Genomic DNA, 16,692 nt, shown 5'->3' with positions numbered 1-16,692 from the left:
ACGTTTCAAATATCTTAAATCTCCAATATTAAAAACGCCTGAAGCACCGGAGACAAAGGAAGGAATAATCTCATTGTTCACGGGTGAAAATACTTTGTAGTTCACCTCTGAACGTTTGCTTTTCCACCGTATCTGCTTCCTAGATAATCCATTGTCATTTGCTTTTGCTTTCTTTCAAAGTGAACTCTCAACCTCAGTGTCGCTACAGGAAATGACCCGTGTGTGTGAGACAAAATGGGGAGGTCTTGAAAACGCCAGTAAACTATTTTACGTGGCTCTCAGGAGCTGCTGCATAAGAGTGTTTTATACAAGCCATGAATCTTCAGGGACGACGTGTCCTCAGTAAATCACAGCTTATATTTAGTGTTTAGCTCAGTGATCTGTCAAAACACAAGCACATGTACGGAGCAAAAAGTTTTTAAAATATGACTGTGCAACAGTTTCCAACTTCCTACTTGGACAAGCTTAATTGAACTCTTGAGAAAAACAGATTTAACAAAGGCTAGAAGTGGTGTGCTGGTCTAACTTGGTTTGACCAGCCAACTGAAGTGCCCCAAACCTCTCTAAAACATCAAATCAGACTGGCTTAATCAGATCAACCAGACTGGGAGACCAACTAAACACTTTAAGCTGGTTTAAGAGGGTTTCTCTTTACCACAAAAGATCGATAGAACATCAAATCTTACTACAACTGCAGAAAAAAAGTTGCCTTTGTCTAAAGATGGTAAACTAGAAATGTCCCTCTTGAAAAGACTATAGTTTAAACTTTTACACTGCCATTTAAAAGTTTGATTTTGATTTTTAAATACTTTTGAATAAAGTCTCTTCTGCTCACCAAGGCTGCATTTAATCAATCAAAAACACAGTAAAAACAGTAAAATTGTGAAATATTAATACAATTTAAAATAGCTGTTTTCTGTGGTAATATATTTTAAGATTTAATATTTATTCATTTTAATGGCAAAGATTAATTCTCAGCAGCCATTTGGCAGTATTCAGTCATGACATGTATGGAAAATTGCTAAATATAACATGTATTAATAAAATGTACTACAGTACTAAATATCACCCTACTTTTTAGTTGAATTTAGCTTATTATAACAAAAAGGAATAAGAGAAATATGCTTGAAAAAAACATTAAAAGCTTACAGAAATGTTCTGGGTTCAATACAAGATAAATCTTAAATGAATGAAACACTTCATCTCAGTGTTTTTATTTGTGGTCATTATTTTTGCCACTTCATGGACAAAAACCAAAAGATTGCACAACAAATAACAAATTATATGTCTGGTAACAACCAAAAAACATGTTCACATTATAAAAATGTGTAAGGTATATCAAATGACACAGTGGGTAGCGAGTTTTGCAGTCAAATTGTTTTAGTCAATCAGCTGAGCCGTAAACACAATGTGACTAACGACTGTGGTAAATAAATGACATTATGGCCACACTGATTGGTTAATGACATCAGAATGACATCACAAACTTTCAAAAACAAAGCAAGCTATAATAACTTTCATATATCGCATAAATATTCAATTTAATATTGCTTTCCGAAACCTGTAGTTTGTCAGAATTCACAGCTCCTTTTGAAAAGTCATCAATAGAAAAATGCTTTTCCGAGTCATGGCACAGAATGTCCAATCAGCATTAATGAACCAAACAATAACGCTGGATAAAACAAGTACGAACCGACTAGGTATTCAATACATACCTTCACGAAACTCATCAGCATCTCTAAAGTCAGAACAGCAGAACCAATAAACACACAACCACATGAAAAACTCACTGAAGGAAGAAGTAAATTAATTACGGTGTTCTGCATGTTGGCATCTAAATTGTTAGATGCAATTACAATCATGATTATTATCAAAATTATTGTGAGCGTCACTCCAAACAGAGCTTTGAGCACAATCACGCACAAAATTGTGAGTTCGGCACCTACTGCACAGAACAGAAATAATAGGAATAATTCTCTGACACTCAGTTTTTTTAACACAAATGCTAAATTTACAAATGCAATCACACCATTTGTGACTCCAAAAGCAGCACAGCATGCTACAAAAACATCAGAGAAAGTCCTTACACTAGCAATTGATCCAAGAGTCACTCCTAGACCTACTGTAAATAAAAACTCTGTTTTGATTTTGTTACTTGACTTGCGCATTGGGAAATACTTTAGAAATGCAGCCACAACTGTGGAGCACAGAGCCAAATTTAGTGCAAAAGCAACATGTGGACTCAAAGCGTTTCTTAAAGACGCCATAAATGTCACGAGTCCAGCTAAAGTTGCCTCAAGAATTAACATTGTGTGCTTTCGTTCAGTAGCCAGAACAATCGCAATTAGTGAAATGAGCAAACTCCATCCAACCAGTCCTGAAGTGTCATGCATTTCAGATGAGACCTGATTTTCTCCAAGTTTGCCATCAATTTCTTTTAGTCTTTGTAAAAGCTCCAGCCTTTCAGCTTCTAACTGTTGAGTTCGATTCAGTGCTGTGTAAAATCTGTCACTATTGAGCCAAACTAACTTGTTTATTTCTTCTACCAGAGCTGCTTTTTCAGCAGGTTTTGGTTCGGAGTCTCTTATGATGCGAAATCTTCCTCCACACGCGTTGATCATTTCTCTGGACGCTCCTGTGAGATGTTCCTGGTGATTTTGGAGCAGAAGAACAATGCAGTACTGCAGGACTTTTGCTCCCAGCAGCTTCTGGGCTCGTTTCACAATATCACACTGTTGTGATTGTTGATCTTCCAGATTCAGGACCATTAAAACGGCGTGAGGTCCAGGAGATGAGAGATACAGCGCTTTTGTGAAGGTCTGTCTCGCTGTGTCGTCCTCACAGAGGTTTGGTCCAGTGACCAGCATCATTCTATGACCATCGTCTGTAAATACTGGAGTCTTTACAATCTCTCTGTCCTCCTGTCCATCGTCTTTCCTTCCTGACAGAAGATCTGCAGCGCTGAATCTGGAGCGACCTCTGATTCCCACTATCAGGATCCTCAGAGCCTCATCATGAGAAGCTAAAAAAAGAAGCTAAATTTGAATTAAAAGTTAACTTTGCAGTGTTTGTATGACAGAATTGTTTATGTGAACCATTTAATGTCCATGTTAATTCATTACAATGTTTATTTATTTATTTTCTGTGGTTAAACAGGCACATTTGTTTACCTACAAACTGCCACTGACTTTGCATTACAACCATGAATGCATGCACTTTCAGTTATGGAGAGTAGAATACAAATATAATAAGTAAAAGTAAAAAGAGATTACCTTCAACTTTTATAGATGTGATGTGAAAAGCAACAATCAGTGTGAGGATCCATTTTAACTGTTTCCCGTTTAGTTTCATTTTTCAGCCTGGGAATTAAAGCCCCTCTTACTCGCTTTCCAATTAATGTAATCTACAGTATAACCAATGTATGATGCATCGTGATTACTTACAGCACGATCGTTTTATTACACAGCACTGACAGTGCAGCTGAATCCTATTTCTTGGTTTGTAAAGTGAAACAAAAGTTTCACTTTTATTTTCGCTCGCGTGCTTCTTGCTGTTACAGCTATATTTAGCACGAAGTCGGATTACTATACAATGAATAATGATATAACGTAACCAAGACCGAACAACTTGAGCAAGCTCGCTTTTAAACCAACTTCATTCAATTAGTTTAGTATATAGTAGCAATATCACCGCAGCGGCTTTGAACTTTCTGGGGGCTGGGGTAGGACGGACACGTTTGACTCAAAAACCAATCAGAATGTTCACTTCTGCTGCGCGGCATGTTTCCTAACCAATCGTGTTTCGCGTTTCGAATCAGGGGGCGGGACATAACAGTGCCTGCGGTCAGTGACCTCCAACTGAACTTACTGACTCACAGTTTTTCCCAGCAAAATGTGTGTCGTTGTTTGACGATATATATACTTGTATACTGACTGAGAAAACACAATATCCCACGTGTTTATAACAGTTGTTTATAAACAGAGCTAGCGATGTTCTTTTGAAACTGTTCTTTTTGAACAGAAAAACGGTCTGATTCACACTGAATCATTCATGAAACTGTAGGACACAAACTAGATAAGTAAAGTTTGAGAACAAACTTTAAGTTGGCTTGAGAAAGCCTAGCCTGAAAGTTTGAAGCAGTTGTAAAAGTATGAAAGCAGCTAGCATGATTCAACACATTGCTTACACGATTTAACATGTTGTTAACATGTATTAGCATGATTAGTTTGTTGCTTGTATTTTATAGGCTGATTACAATGTTGTTAGCATGATTAGCATGTTAGAATAATTAGCAAATTACTAGAATGTTGTTAGCATGATTAGCAAGTTACTAGCATGTTTCTAGCCTGATTAGCATGTTGATAGCATGTTACTAGCTTGTTGTTAACATGTTTCTAGTTAACATGATTAGCATGTTACTAGCATGTTGTAGCATGATTAGCAAGATACTAGCATGTTGCTAGCATATTGCTAACATGTTTTTAACATGATTAGCATGTTACTAGCATGTTGTCAGCACGATTAGCAAGTTACTACCATGTTGTTAGCATGATTAGCATGTTACTAGCATGTTGTTAACATGTTTCCAGTATGATTAACATGTAACTAGCATGTTGTTAGCACTTTTACCAAGTTACTAGCATGTTGTTAACACGATTAGCATGTTACTAGCATGTTTCTAACATGATTAGCATGTTGCTAACACGATTAGCATGTTACTAGCATGTTACTAGCATGATTTAGATAGATTCGAAATATTAGAGTGGACGCTTAAATGGATTAGAAATAGTACATACAAGGGAAGCTTGATTGAGTCTCAAGGGATTCTGGGAGTTTAGATTTGAATTTTGTCAGTTGGAGTTTGAATAGTGTTGCTCATTTGAACATTCCGTCAGTGTAAGTCTATGGGATTTTTGGTGGTTTTGATAGTCTGGTTTATGAAAACCGTAAGCCGGATCAGTCTGAAAAGATACAGCACACCGAGTCAGACCAGTCTGAAGATCTGGACCGAGTTTGGTGGTTCTAGCTTGAAAGCTCTAGGAGGAGATAGATACCGAAATTTGGCTCAGAAGAAGCATAATAATAATATTCTTAAATAGTAGATCAGTAAGTTGACTTTCTCAAGCCAATTTAATAACGCTGGATGAAAAGGAATATTTACAATCCAAACCAGAGATGAAGATCTTTATTGAGTTCAACAGCAATGTGCAGCTTATTAATGTCTCCCACCAGGTAAAGTCGTTCTCTGACCAAAGAGTTTTAAAACATTAACAGTACACCAAAGCATTTAAAATAAATTGTATACACCATACTACTAAAATCAGATAAACATTCAGTGCCAAGGTATAGTACCACAGTATTACTATTAATATGTATGCTACAATATTACTGCCACAGTAGGCTTTTTAAAACAACATTTTGAGTAACTAAATAGGTTGAAAGTTGTTTGTAAATTATTATATCAATATATTTGAAAACTTTTTGTGGTGAATATAAAACTGATACCATAATACCAAGGCCAAATTTAGTGATATGGAGACATCTGGGCAGTCTTTATAATCTCTCTGTCCTCCTGTCATCCGACAGAAGATCTGCAGCGTTGATTCTGGAGTGACCTCTGATTCCCACTATCAGGATCCTCAGAGCCTCACCATGAGAAACTGGAAGAGAAAGTGCAAAGAAGAAACTTTTTTGCCACTGCATGGGGTAAGAAAAATAATTATTCTTCAAATCATTGGCCTTCTTTTAAGGATGTTTAGGTATCTTTTGGAGGAAAACAAAGTGCTGATTAAGAAAAATGTTTTTGTCGTGTTTGTATACAACAGCAATGACACCAAATGGCATTGATTCTCACGTGTCATGTGACTGACAGTGATTTGGCAAGTTGATAAAAAGCTGCAAGGGAGAATTGAAACTGAGAGAATATTGATAACATTAGTATACAGTGGGTACAGAAAGTATTCAGACCCCCTTAAATTTTTCACTCTTTGTTATATTGCAGCCATTTGCTAAAATCATTTAAGTTTATTTTTTTTCCTCATTAATGTACACACAGCACCCCATATTGACAGAAAAACACAGAATTGTTGACATTTTTGCAGATTTATTAAAAAAGAAAAACTGAAATATCACATGGTCCTAAGTATTCAGACCCTTTGCTCAGTATTTAGTAGAAGCACCCTTTTGATCTAATACAGCCATGAGTCTTTTTGGGAAAGATGCAACAAGTTTTTCACACCTGGATTTGGGGATCCTCTGCCATTCCTCCTTGCAGATCCTCTCCTTTTCTGTCAGGTTGGATGGTAAACGTTGGTAGACAGCCATTTTTAGGTCTCTCCAGAGATGCTCAATTGGGTTTAAGTTAGGGCTCTGGCTGGGCCATTCAAGAACAGTCACGGAGTTGTTGTGAAGCCACTCCTTCGTTATTTTAGCTGTGTGCTTAGGGTCATTGTCTTGTTGGAAGGTAAACCTTCGGCCCAGTCTGAGGTCCTGAGCACTCTGGAGAAGGTTTTTGTCCAGGATATCCCTGTACTTGGCCGCATTCATCTTTCCCTCGATTGCAACCAGTCGTCCTGTCACTGTTGGGACTGTATTGGACAGGTGATGAGCAGTGCCTGGTTTTCTCCACACATACCGCTTAGAATTAAGGCCAAAAAGTTCTATCTTGGTCTCATCAGACCAGAGAATCTTATTTCTCACCATCTTGGAGTCCTTCAGGTGGGCTTTCATGTGTCTTGCCCTGAGGAGAGGCTTCCGTCGGGCCACTCTGCCATAAAGCCCCGACTGGTGGAGGGCTGCAGTGATGGTTGACTTTCTACAACTTTCTCCCATCTCCCGACTGCATCTCTGGAGCTCAGCCAACAGTGAGTTCTTCTTTACCTCTCTCACCAAGGCTCTTCTCCCCCGATAGCTCAGTTTGGCCGGACGGCCAGCTCTAGGAAGGGTTCTGGTCGTCCCAAACGTCTTCCATTTAAGGATTATGGAGGCCACTGTGCTCTTAGGAACCTTAAGTGCAGCAGAATTTTTTTTGTAACCTTGGCCAGATCTGTGCCTTGCCACAATTCTGTCTCTGAGCTCTTCAGGCAGTTCCTTTGACCTCAGGATTCTCATTTGCTCTGACATGCACTGTGAGCTGTAAGGTCTTATATAGACAATATATCAACAATTCTGTGTTTTTCTGTCAATATGGGGTGCTGTGTGTACATTAATGAGGAAAAAAAATGAACTTGGCTGCAATATAACAAAGAGTGAAGAATTTAAGGGGGTCTGAATACTTTCCGTACCCACTGTATATATATACATATAGTTACAATTCCCAGAGAAAACAAACTGGAAAAATAATTGGAATAATGTTGGATAAATGTATCTGCCAAATGAAAACAAAATAAAATAAAAAATAAATGTTTTGTGATTTAACATTTAAGCAGGAGTTTAAATTATTGTAAAAAAAAAAAAAAAAAAAATATATATATATATATATATATATATATAAAATAAGAAATAATTCCTAGTTAAATAATTGAATAGTAGAAGAGAGCAGACACTAACCATCTGAAGATGAGATGTGAAATGCAACAATCAATATTATCAGGCAGTTTGTTTTTTTCATCTTGTTCGACCCTATCTTGTATATTACAAAGTTGGTTTTGATTTGAGAAAACAAAACAAACAAACAAAAAACTGTTCTTTATTATTAACTGTTCTTTATTATTATTTAAAGGGCTCACGTCATGCATTATTTATTTGTATTATTATATGCTTCTGAATACTTACGTGATTGAACATAAATACTCTAAGAAACAAGATTGTGTCTTTACAGTGTTATTTATTGAAAGCTGAAAGCAGTAAAATTAATCTGGATTGATTCTAGATTTTACTAGATTCTCATATGCTTTAAAAACACTTATTGCAAGAAGATGTAAAATCAAAAACATGTATAGAACTGTTATTTAGAATTACTTGATTTAGGTGAATTTCATGAATTTTATTTGAAGTGTTAAGTACAATGAAGAAAACATGTCTGTATATCACAGAGAACACAAGACTCTTAAAAATGTAAATTTCTATATTTACATATTGATTTGTCTCTCAGATTATAACTGTTGTGTCTCATTCAGTGTAGAGCAAAATTGTGATCTCGATTCAGGACCATTAAAACAGGTCCGAGAGACGAGAGAAAATGCGCAGTTGTGACATTCTGTTTTGTTTTATCATCTTCAGTGGTTTTCTGCACTGTATAATCAGCGTTAAAGAAGCCAACAGTAACGCTGGATAAAACAAAAAAGAACCGAGGAAATATTCTATATATACGTTAAGCGAAATCTCTAAAATCAGAACAATTGAAGCAATAAACAAACAAAAACATGGAAAAAACACTAAAGGAGGAAGTAACTCGATTACGGTGTTCTTCGTTTTGGCATCTAAATTTAACGCTGCAGTTATGATCACTGTTATTAGCAGAATTATTGTGAGCGTCACTCCGAACAAAGCATTAGGCACAATCACACACAACGTCACAAGTTCAGCACCCAATCCACAAAACAGAAATAACAGGAATAATTCTGGGACATTCAGCTTTTTGAGCTCCAGTAATAAATCATAAGTTACAATCGTGACTCCAAAAGCAGCACAGCATGCAATAAAAACATCAGAAAAAGTCTTTATGCCAGTGACTGAACCAAGTGTTATTCCTAAACCTACTGTAAATAAAAACTCAGTTTTCCCATTGTTTCCATTGTTACTTGACTCACGCATTGTGAAATACTTTAAAAATGCAGCCACAACTGTGGAGCACAGAGACAAATTTAGTGCAAAAGCAACATGTGGACTCAAAGTGTTTCTTAAAGATGCCATAAATGTCACAAGGCCAGCTAAAGTTACCACAAAAACTAACTTTTTGTCTGTTTGTTCAACAGCCAGATCAACTGCGATCAGTGAAATGATCAGACTCCATCCAATCAGTCCTAAACCGTCGCGCATTGCAGATGAGATCTGATTTTCCCCAAGTTTGCTGTCGATTTCACTTAGTCTTTTCAAAAGCTCCAGCCTTTTTAACTGTAGCCGTTGTCTCAATACTGAGTAAAATCTGTGATCATTGAGCCAAACCAGCTTGTCTATTTCTCCAACGAGAGCTGCTCTTTCAGCAGGTTTTGGTTCAGAGTCATTTATAACATGAAATCTTCCTCCACATGCATTGATCATTTCTCCAACAATCCCTCTGGATGCTCCTGTGAAACATTTCTGTTGATTTTGGAGCAGGAGAACAGTGCAGTACTGCAGGACTTCTTCTCCCAGCTGCTCCTGGGCTCGTTTCACAATATCACACTGTTGTGATTGTTGATCTTCCAGATTCAGGACCATTAAAACGGCGTGAGGTCCAGGAGACAAAAGATACAGCATAGTGAAGATCTGTCTCGCTGTGTCCTCCTCACAGAGGTTTGGTCCAGTGACCAGCATCATTCTACGACCCTCGTCTGTAATTACTGGAATCAGAGGTCAGTCCAGATTCATCGCTGCAGATCTTTTGTCAGGAAGGAAAGACGGCGGTCATGTATTCCTGCCATTGGTTCCCTTGTTCAATGTGTCATGTTCTGATTGGTTGTCTAAGTCATGTGTCTTGTTTCTCATTGGTTTGTTTTTGTCACGTGACCCTCATTGTTTGCTATAAGTAGCCCTCTTGTAGCCATTGTTCCTTGTCGTGTATGTATGGTGAGTTTATGTTTCTTTTCTTTGCCAAGTCAAGTCTGTATCAAGTCAAGTCTTTGTTTATTGTTTAGGGTTTGGATTCTGGATTTCACGTTTGTCTAAATAAAGCTGCAGTGGACCGATCGTTACACGTTAAACCAATCAGAATGTTAATATTGAGATTGAGGTCTCTGCAGAGCAAAAGTGGGCATTTCTGACTTTGTGGGTGTTTCTAAATCAGGGGTGCCCAAACTTAGTCCTGGATGGCAGTGTCCTGCAGATTTTAGATCCAGCTTGCCTCAACACACCTGCCAGGAAGTTTCTAGTACGTTTCCCAACTCCAGTCCTTGCGCCCCCCGCTATGCTTATTTTGCATGTCTCTCTTAGTTAAAGGAGAAGTCCACTTCCAGAACAACAATTCACAAATAATTTCCTCACCCCCTTGTCATCCAAGATGTTCATGTCTTTCCGTCTTCAGTCGTGAAGAAATTATGGTTTTTGAGGAAAACATTTTAGGATTTTTCTCCATATAATGGACTTCATTGGTGCCCCCATTTTGAACTTCCAAAATGCAGTTTAAATGCAGCTTCAAAGTGTTCTAAACGATCCCAGTCGAGGACGAAGGGTCTTATTTAATAAAACGATCAGTCATTTTTTTTGTAAAATAAAAATTTGTATACTTTTTGAACACAAAAGCTTGTGTAGCACAGGCTCTGGCAAAATATTCCTTTTTCAAATTGCCTGATAAACCACCTCATGCGAGCGTAAAATATTGTGCAATATATGGAAGTTTTTGCGAAATTGACGTGTTTCCGGTAGGCATATTTTCAGTTCGCAATTTCAGTTTGCTTAATTGAAAGGGTAATAAAAACGCAGCTACAGTTAACCAGTATTATATACCATTTGGAAAATGTGTGGTCAGTGGGTGCATTTCCGTTACAGATTTGCGCAAACTTTTGCGATATTTTATAAATGTTGATAAAAACGGTTTGGAATACACAAATTTGAAATATCAAATATCACTGTACTGTATGTTTAATTGCATAGATTATGTCATAATGTTTATAGGGTTATAAATTAAAGAGTGTTCCAAAAAGTGCCTGGTTTTGCAACAATTACCAAATGCATTAAAATAAATCAAATAATCATTTTTAATAATAATAATAATAATAATAATAATATTAAAAAGGGAAATAAAAGGGACATGTATTCAATTACAATTGAAATGTATATTAATTGTCAAGTCACCTTTATTTGACCAGTGCCTTGGACAATACAGATTGTTTCAAACTGCTTCACAGAAATATATAGGATAATAACAATCAAGTATATGTACATCAAGTAATAAGGGTCACTTAGTTTACATAATCTGAACGCTGAATAAATAAGCTTTTCATTGATGTATGTTTTTTTAAGGTAGGGCAATTTTTGCCCGAGATACAACTATTTGAAATTCTGGAATCTGAGGGTGCAAAAAAAATAAAAAATAAATAAAAATATTGCGAAAATCGTCTTTAAAGTTGTCCAAATAAAGTTCTTAGCGATGCATATTACTCATTAAAAATAGTAATTAAATGTAATTAAAATAAAAGTAATTAAAAAAAAAGTTCTGATATATTTACTGTAGGAAATTTACAAAATATCTACATGGAACATGATCTTTACTTATTATCTTTACTTATTATCTTTTTGTGATTTTTAGCATAAAAGAAAAATCGATCATTTTGACCAATACTATGTATTTTGGCTATTGCTACAAATATATCCATGCTACTTAAAACTGGTTTTGTAATCCAGAGTCACAAATATGAGACTGCTGTGATATGCTGTGATTCATTTAGGTGCTGTGTGTGACTTGTCCTTACACAGTCTACTTTCTCCAAATGACTTTTAATGTACCTAACAGTAATGCAGCATAAAACAGGTAAGATCTGACCAAGTTTTCTACAATTACTTTGAGAAAACTCATCACCAACCCTAAACTGGGAAAGACTAATGAACCAATGAGCACACAAGCACATGGCAAAATCACTATAAAAATAATGAAATGCATCACATTCTCTATAGTTTTACCTTTAAAATGGAAATGCACCATTGTAATTCCTAATATTAGAAGAATTATTGAAATCTTCACACCAAGCAGGCCAAACACATACACAAACCCCTTTGAGAGTATTGCTCCCACTGAACAAAACAGAAATGACCTGAGCACAAACAATGGAGATTCATGGGTGATAATTTCATTGTAAACTGAAAGGAATGTCAAAGCCCCAAATATGACCCCAGGAGCAGTGTAACATGCTATGAACACATCTGACCAGGTTCTGATGCTGACAATTGTTCCCAAGATCAAAGATGAACCTAGCAGAAATGGTAAACTTAATATTACTGTTGCCAAATAATATAGTAGCAAATGCAAATAAACTATTATTAACAAAGGTAAAATTAGTATTAATAAAATACTGGGTGATAGATTTGAAATGTTATAATTTGTTGTTCTAAAGTTTTTAATTAATTTGTGGTCTGTTGTAAACAAAGTTGCCACAATTGATGTTATCAAGGCCAAATTAAATGGTATAGCAACATCTGGACTCAGAAAATGTCTTAGATACACCATAAACAATACAAGTAAAGTCAATGCTGTCCCAAAAATTAAGGTTTTGTCCTTTCCTTCAGTATAAATAACAAGAGTGGTAAATAATGCAAGGAAAATCCCTCCTACAATTCCAACTGCTCCTCCTAAAATGTCATATTTTACAGACAAATGTGGATTTTCCTCAGGTAAGTCTTGAGCGGTTGCCTCAGTTTCTAACTTCTGTGTCAATACTGAGTAAAATCCGTCACCATTGAGCCAAACTAACTTGTCTATTTCTGCTACGAGAGCTGCGGTTTGAGCAAGTTTTGGTTCAGAGTCACTTATGATGTAAAATCTTCCTCCACATGCGTTGATCATTTCTCTGAACGCTCCTGTGAGACGTTTCTGGTGATTTTGATGCAGAAGAACAATGCAGTACTTCAGGACTTCTTCTCCCAGCAGCTCCTGGGCTCGTTTCACAATATCACACTGTTGTGATTGTTGATCTTCCAGATTCAGGACTATTAAAACAGCGTGAGGTCCAGGAGATGAGAGAGACAGCGCTGTTGTGAAGGTCTGTCTCGCTGTGTCCTCCTCACAGAGGTTTGGTCCAGTGACCAGCATCATTCTACGACCCTCATCTGTAATTACTGGAGTTTTTACAATCTCTCTGTCCTCCTGTCCACTGTCTTTCCTTCCTGACAGAAGATCTGCAGCACTGAATCTGGACTCACCTCTGATTCCCATGATGAGGATTCTCACTTCATCATTATGAGAAGCTGAAAAGGAAAGTTAAAGATGAAAATATCAGAAAATATTATTTGAATAAAAGATCATTTAATACATGCATTTTAATGGTGTACATTTATTAGAATGTTTCATTTTGTATTTATTTTTTTAATTTTAACCATCAAATACATTGTTACAACCATGAATCCATTACATCCAGTACAGTGGACACAGTTATTTTCAGTTATGTAAGGTAGACTACAAATATAAGTTTCTTGTACAAGATTATATTGTTTTATAAGTAAAATGAGATTAGATACACATTTACATTACATTATACATTACCTTCAGCCTTTACAGATGTGATGTGAAATGTAAGAATCAGCGTGAGGATCCATTTTGATTGTTTTCTGTTTAGTTTCATTTTAGTGAGATTAGAAGAAAAACTCTTACTTGCTTTCCAAAATCTGTTAATTTAATGTATAATCTTACAATATAAGAAAAAACTATGTAATATAACCAAAATCTGGTTAACAGTACTGACGGTGCAGCTGCATCCTGCGTCTTTGTTTGTAAAGTGAAAGTTTCACCTTTATTTCCTGTTGTGTGCTTCTTGTGTTCATGTGTACCTTGTATATGAGGCGCCACATAGGATTTGAAATTTTGAAAATAAAAAAAAGTCATGTACTGCAGTTTATTTTTTCTTAAAGGGGTCATCGGATGCCCATTTTCCACAAGTTGATATGATTCTTTAGGGTCTTAATGAAAAGTCTCTAATATACTTTAAAAATTCTCAATGGTTTTGTAAAACAACACCCTTTTTACCTTGCCAAAATCAGCTCTGCAAAAATCATCTCATTCTAAGGGGTTGTTCCTTTAAATGCAAATGAGCTCTGCTCGCCCCGCCCCTCTCTTCTCTCTGTGGAAAGACGGTCTTGTTTACTTTAGCTGCTAAACTTCCTAACTACCACGTTATAAGGAAAGGTGATTGCAAAGATTCATAAAAAACCCCTTATACTCACTTCTGCCGTAAGTGAAGCTGGATCACGAACGATTCGTGCAAATATAGACGGATATATGTAGATCGGGAGACGCATTCACTTCACAAACAAATGTAATCTACTGCATCTTCAGTGGCTCAGATGTCGGGAGTAAATGACGACCACTATGTTCATTATTACATCCAGCAACACAACACCTCAATCACTCAATCAGAGATATTCTTGTCTAACTTACATCTCTGCTCCGGCATCGAAACATGGAGGTCGGACTGTTACAGCTGATCTACAGTAAGAGCTCATGCCAATCAACTATTGTGGGAGTGTCCTCTGTGAATGTGACGCCACAACGACAGTCATCTGAGAACGGCTCGATTTGAAAAAGGGGATATTATTGTTACAGATTAATTAAAAACCACTGCATGGATTTTTATCATTATAGGGTAGATTTGTACACACACTGCCAACACACATTAATGTTCAAACAACATGAAAAAGTGAACTTCGCATCCGATGACCCCTTTAAACAGGCTGGACACACATTCAACTGTAAAACTGTATTAGTTTAAAATACTCAAGACATGTTTTATTAAATATATTGAAACTGGTGTATGTACAAATATATAGCATATAAAAGAAATAAAGGTAGAGCGAGATTGGATTTTGTGGATACAATAATAGCCACAAAAGTTTACACTGAATTAAATACCAGATACAGTTTACCATGTAAACAAAAAACCAATCATATTCAGAATTTTTTTTTTATTACAATATGAACAGCATAAAGTAAGCAATGTCATAATTCATCATCAGTAGATCATAAGCAATCACATAAGCATAAGCAATGTTTTTATTTTAAACATGCAGTTCAGATGTATTAAAGTGACTTTTCTTTTTAAGTTTAATAATCACTTTAGTCCAAATCTCTATTCTTGTTTTTCTGGCCCCAAATTTAAAACATCTGATAATTATGACTTTAAGGACCCTCTTAAAGTCCATTTTAAAGACCCAAATTATGCAGCAATGTTTTAATGGATACTACATTATTTGTTCAGCTGTTAATAGACTCTATTGAGCAAATAATGTTTGTTAAGTAATAATTGCCAGTTTTATACTGTCTGTTTAATATTTACATACAGTTATCAACTGTGAGAAATCACAACGGTGACATGATCTAAAGTAGTTCCAGGAGAATATGGAAATTAATCAGATGTTTTTATTTAGCGATAAAGGATATAGCAACAATTAGAACTAAAATATATACATAATAATCTGTTGTGCTGTATGTTAGTTGCTGTTTGTGACTTAATCTGATGCAGTCAGCCATTGATACATGACTATTAATGAACCAATCAGTAATACCACATGAAAAAGAAAAGAACTGAGCAAGATTTCTATAGCTACTTTGATAAAACTTATCACCAAGCCTAAAATGAGAAAAACTGAACCAATGAGTACACAAACACATGGAAAAACCACTATAATAACAATAAACCAGAACACATTGTTTAAAATTCCACTCATTAAATGCACACATAACATAGTAAATCCTATTATTAGCAGAAATATTGTCATCTTCACATCAAGGAGTGGAGATAACATGCTCACAAACCCCAGTGAGAGAACCGCCCCTACTGAACAAAACAGACATGACCTGAACATAAATACTGGAGATTCATGGCTAATGTTTTTGTCAGCTATTAATACAAAAGCCCCGAATGTAACCCCTGGAGCCACGTGACAAGCTATGAGCACATCTGACCACGTCCTGATGCTGAAGATTGTTCCCAAGAACACAGCTGAACCCATCCAAAACATGAAGTATTGATATTTTAATGCATCATTGTTTGTACTATTATTTGATAAATTTGACATGGCTTGACTTTTTTTGACTGCTCTAGGTACGTTTGTTATTAATGTTATCAAAACCAAAATAAATGGTATGGCAACATCCGGACGTATAAAGTATCTTAAATTGAGCAAAATGATTAGGTGTTTATAAACCTCAGAATTAAAATCCATGTTCCGTCTACGAGGGTAAACATTAGGAGCGGAAGCCAGGAAGGTCCATACTGCTCCTCCAACTGCTCCTACTAGACTTTCATAAAGTACAATCGAGAGCATATTTTCTTTATGCACATCTTGACTGGCCTTTTCTGTTTCTAACTTTTGTTTCAGTACTGAGTAAAATCTGTCACCATTAAGCCAAACTAACTTGTCTATTTCTGCTACGAGAGCTGCAGCTTGAGCAGGTTTTGGTTTAGAGTCTCTTATGAAGTAAAATCTTCCTCCACACACATTGATCATTTCTCCTGATGCTTCTGTGAGACGTTCCTGGTGATTTTGGAGCAGAAGAACAATGCAGTACTGCAGGACTTCTGCTCCCAGCAGCTCCTGGGCTCGTTTCACAATATCACACTGTTGTGATTGTTGATCTTCCAGATTCAGGACTATCAAAAAGGCGTGAGGTCCAGGAGACGAGAGAGACAGCGCTGTTGTGAAGGTCTGTCTCGCTGTGTCTTCCTCACAGAGGTTTGGTCCAGTGACCAGCATCATTCTACGACCCTCGTCTGTGATTACTGGAGTCTTTACAATCTCTATGTCCTCCTGTCCACCGTCTTCCCTTCCTGACAGAAGATCTGCAGCACTGAATCTGGACTGACCTCTGATTCCCACTATCAGGATCCTCACTTCATCATCATCATT

At 36.5% G+C, this 16,692-nt stretch overlaps 2 protein-coding genes across 4 annotated transcripts; both read right to left on the bottom strand.

Moving 5' to 3' along the window:
• Positions 1-1,260: 1,260 nt before the first annotated feature.
• LOC127156667 (uncharacterized) lies at positions 1,261-3,697 on the bottom strand. 2 transcript variants are annotated; one of them, XM_051099649.1, is made up of 3 exons: positions 3,444-3,697; positions 3,273-3,359; positions 1,261-3,022 (listed from the first exon to the last, which is right to left on the bottom strand). In XM_051099649.1, exons 2-3 carry the CDS (start codon positions 3,349-3,351, stop codon positions 1,626-1,628), a joined length of 1,476 nt encoding a protein of 491 aa, XP_050955606.1. In that variant the 5' UTR covers positions 3,352-3,359; positions 3,444-3,697; the 3' UTR covers positions 1,261-1,625. The 2 variants fall into 2 exon arrangements, with proteins under 2 accessions (XP_050955606.1, XP_050955605.1); XM_051099648.1 differs by having other exon boundaries at positions 3,273-3,697.
• A 3,991-nt stretch (positions 3,698-7,688) lies between these two features.
• Positions 7,689-13,518, bottom strand: LOC127156665 (uncharacterized). Of its 2 annotated transcripts, none has more exons than XM_051099645.1 (2): positions 13,334-13,518; positions 7,689-13,038 (listed from the first exon to the last, which is right to left on the bottom strand). In XM_051099645.1, the coding sequence occupies exons 1-2, from the start codon at positions 13,410-13,412 to the stop codon at positions 11,555-11,557; spliced, it is 1,563 nt and encodes a 520-aa protein (XP_050955602.1). In that variant the 5' UTR covers positions 13,413-13,518; the 3' UTR covers positions 7,689-11,554. Both variants share the same exon structure in this region, with proteins under 2 accessions (XP_050955602.1, XP_050955603.1).
• Positions 13,519-16,692: the final 3,174 nt, after the last annotated feature.

Source organism: Labeo rohita, chromosome 25 (assembly GCF_022985175.1).
Source record: "Labeo rohita strain BAU-BD-2019 chromosome 25, IGBB_LRoh.1.0, whole genome shotgun sequence".
NCBI classification, from domain to species: domain Eukaryota; kingdom Metazoa; phylum Chordata; class Actinopteri; order Cypriniformes; family Cyprinidae; genus Labeo; species Labeo rohita.
Note: the sequence above shows the minus strand (reverse complement) of the source record. Positions and strands in the feature narration are given on the sequence as shown.

Bases quoted from the DNA above. Each gene is read 5' to 3' on its own strand.
- LOC127156665 (XM_051099645.1), bottom strand. From the start codon at position 13,412: ATGAAACTAAACAGAAAACAATCAAAATGGATCCTCACGCTGATTCTT. The intron at 13,039-13,333 runs GTAATGTATAAT...TTTCCTTTTCAG, and splicing joins CACATCTGTAAAGGCTGAAG to CTTCTCATAATGATGAAGTG.
- LOC127156667 (XM_051099648.1), bottom strand. From the start codon at position 3,351: ATGAAACTAAACGGGAAACAGTTAAAATGGATCCTCACACTGATTGTT. The intron at 3,023-3,272 runs GTAATCTCTTTT...TTCTTTTTTTAG, and splicing joins CACATCTATAAAAGTTGAAG to CTTCTCATGATGAGGCTCTG.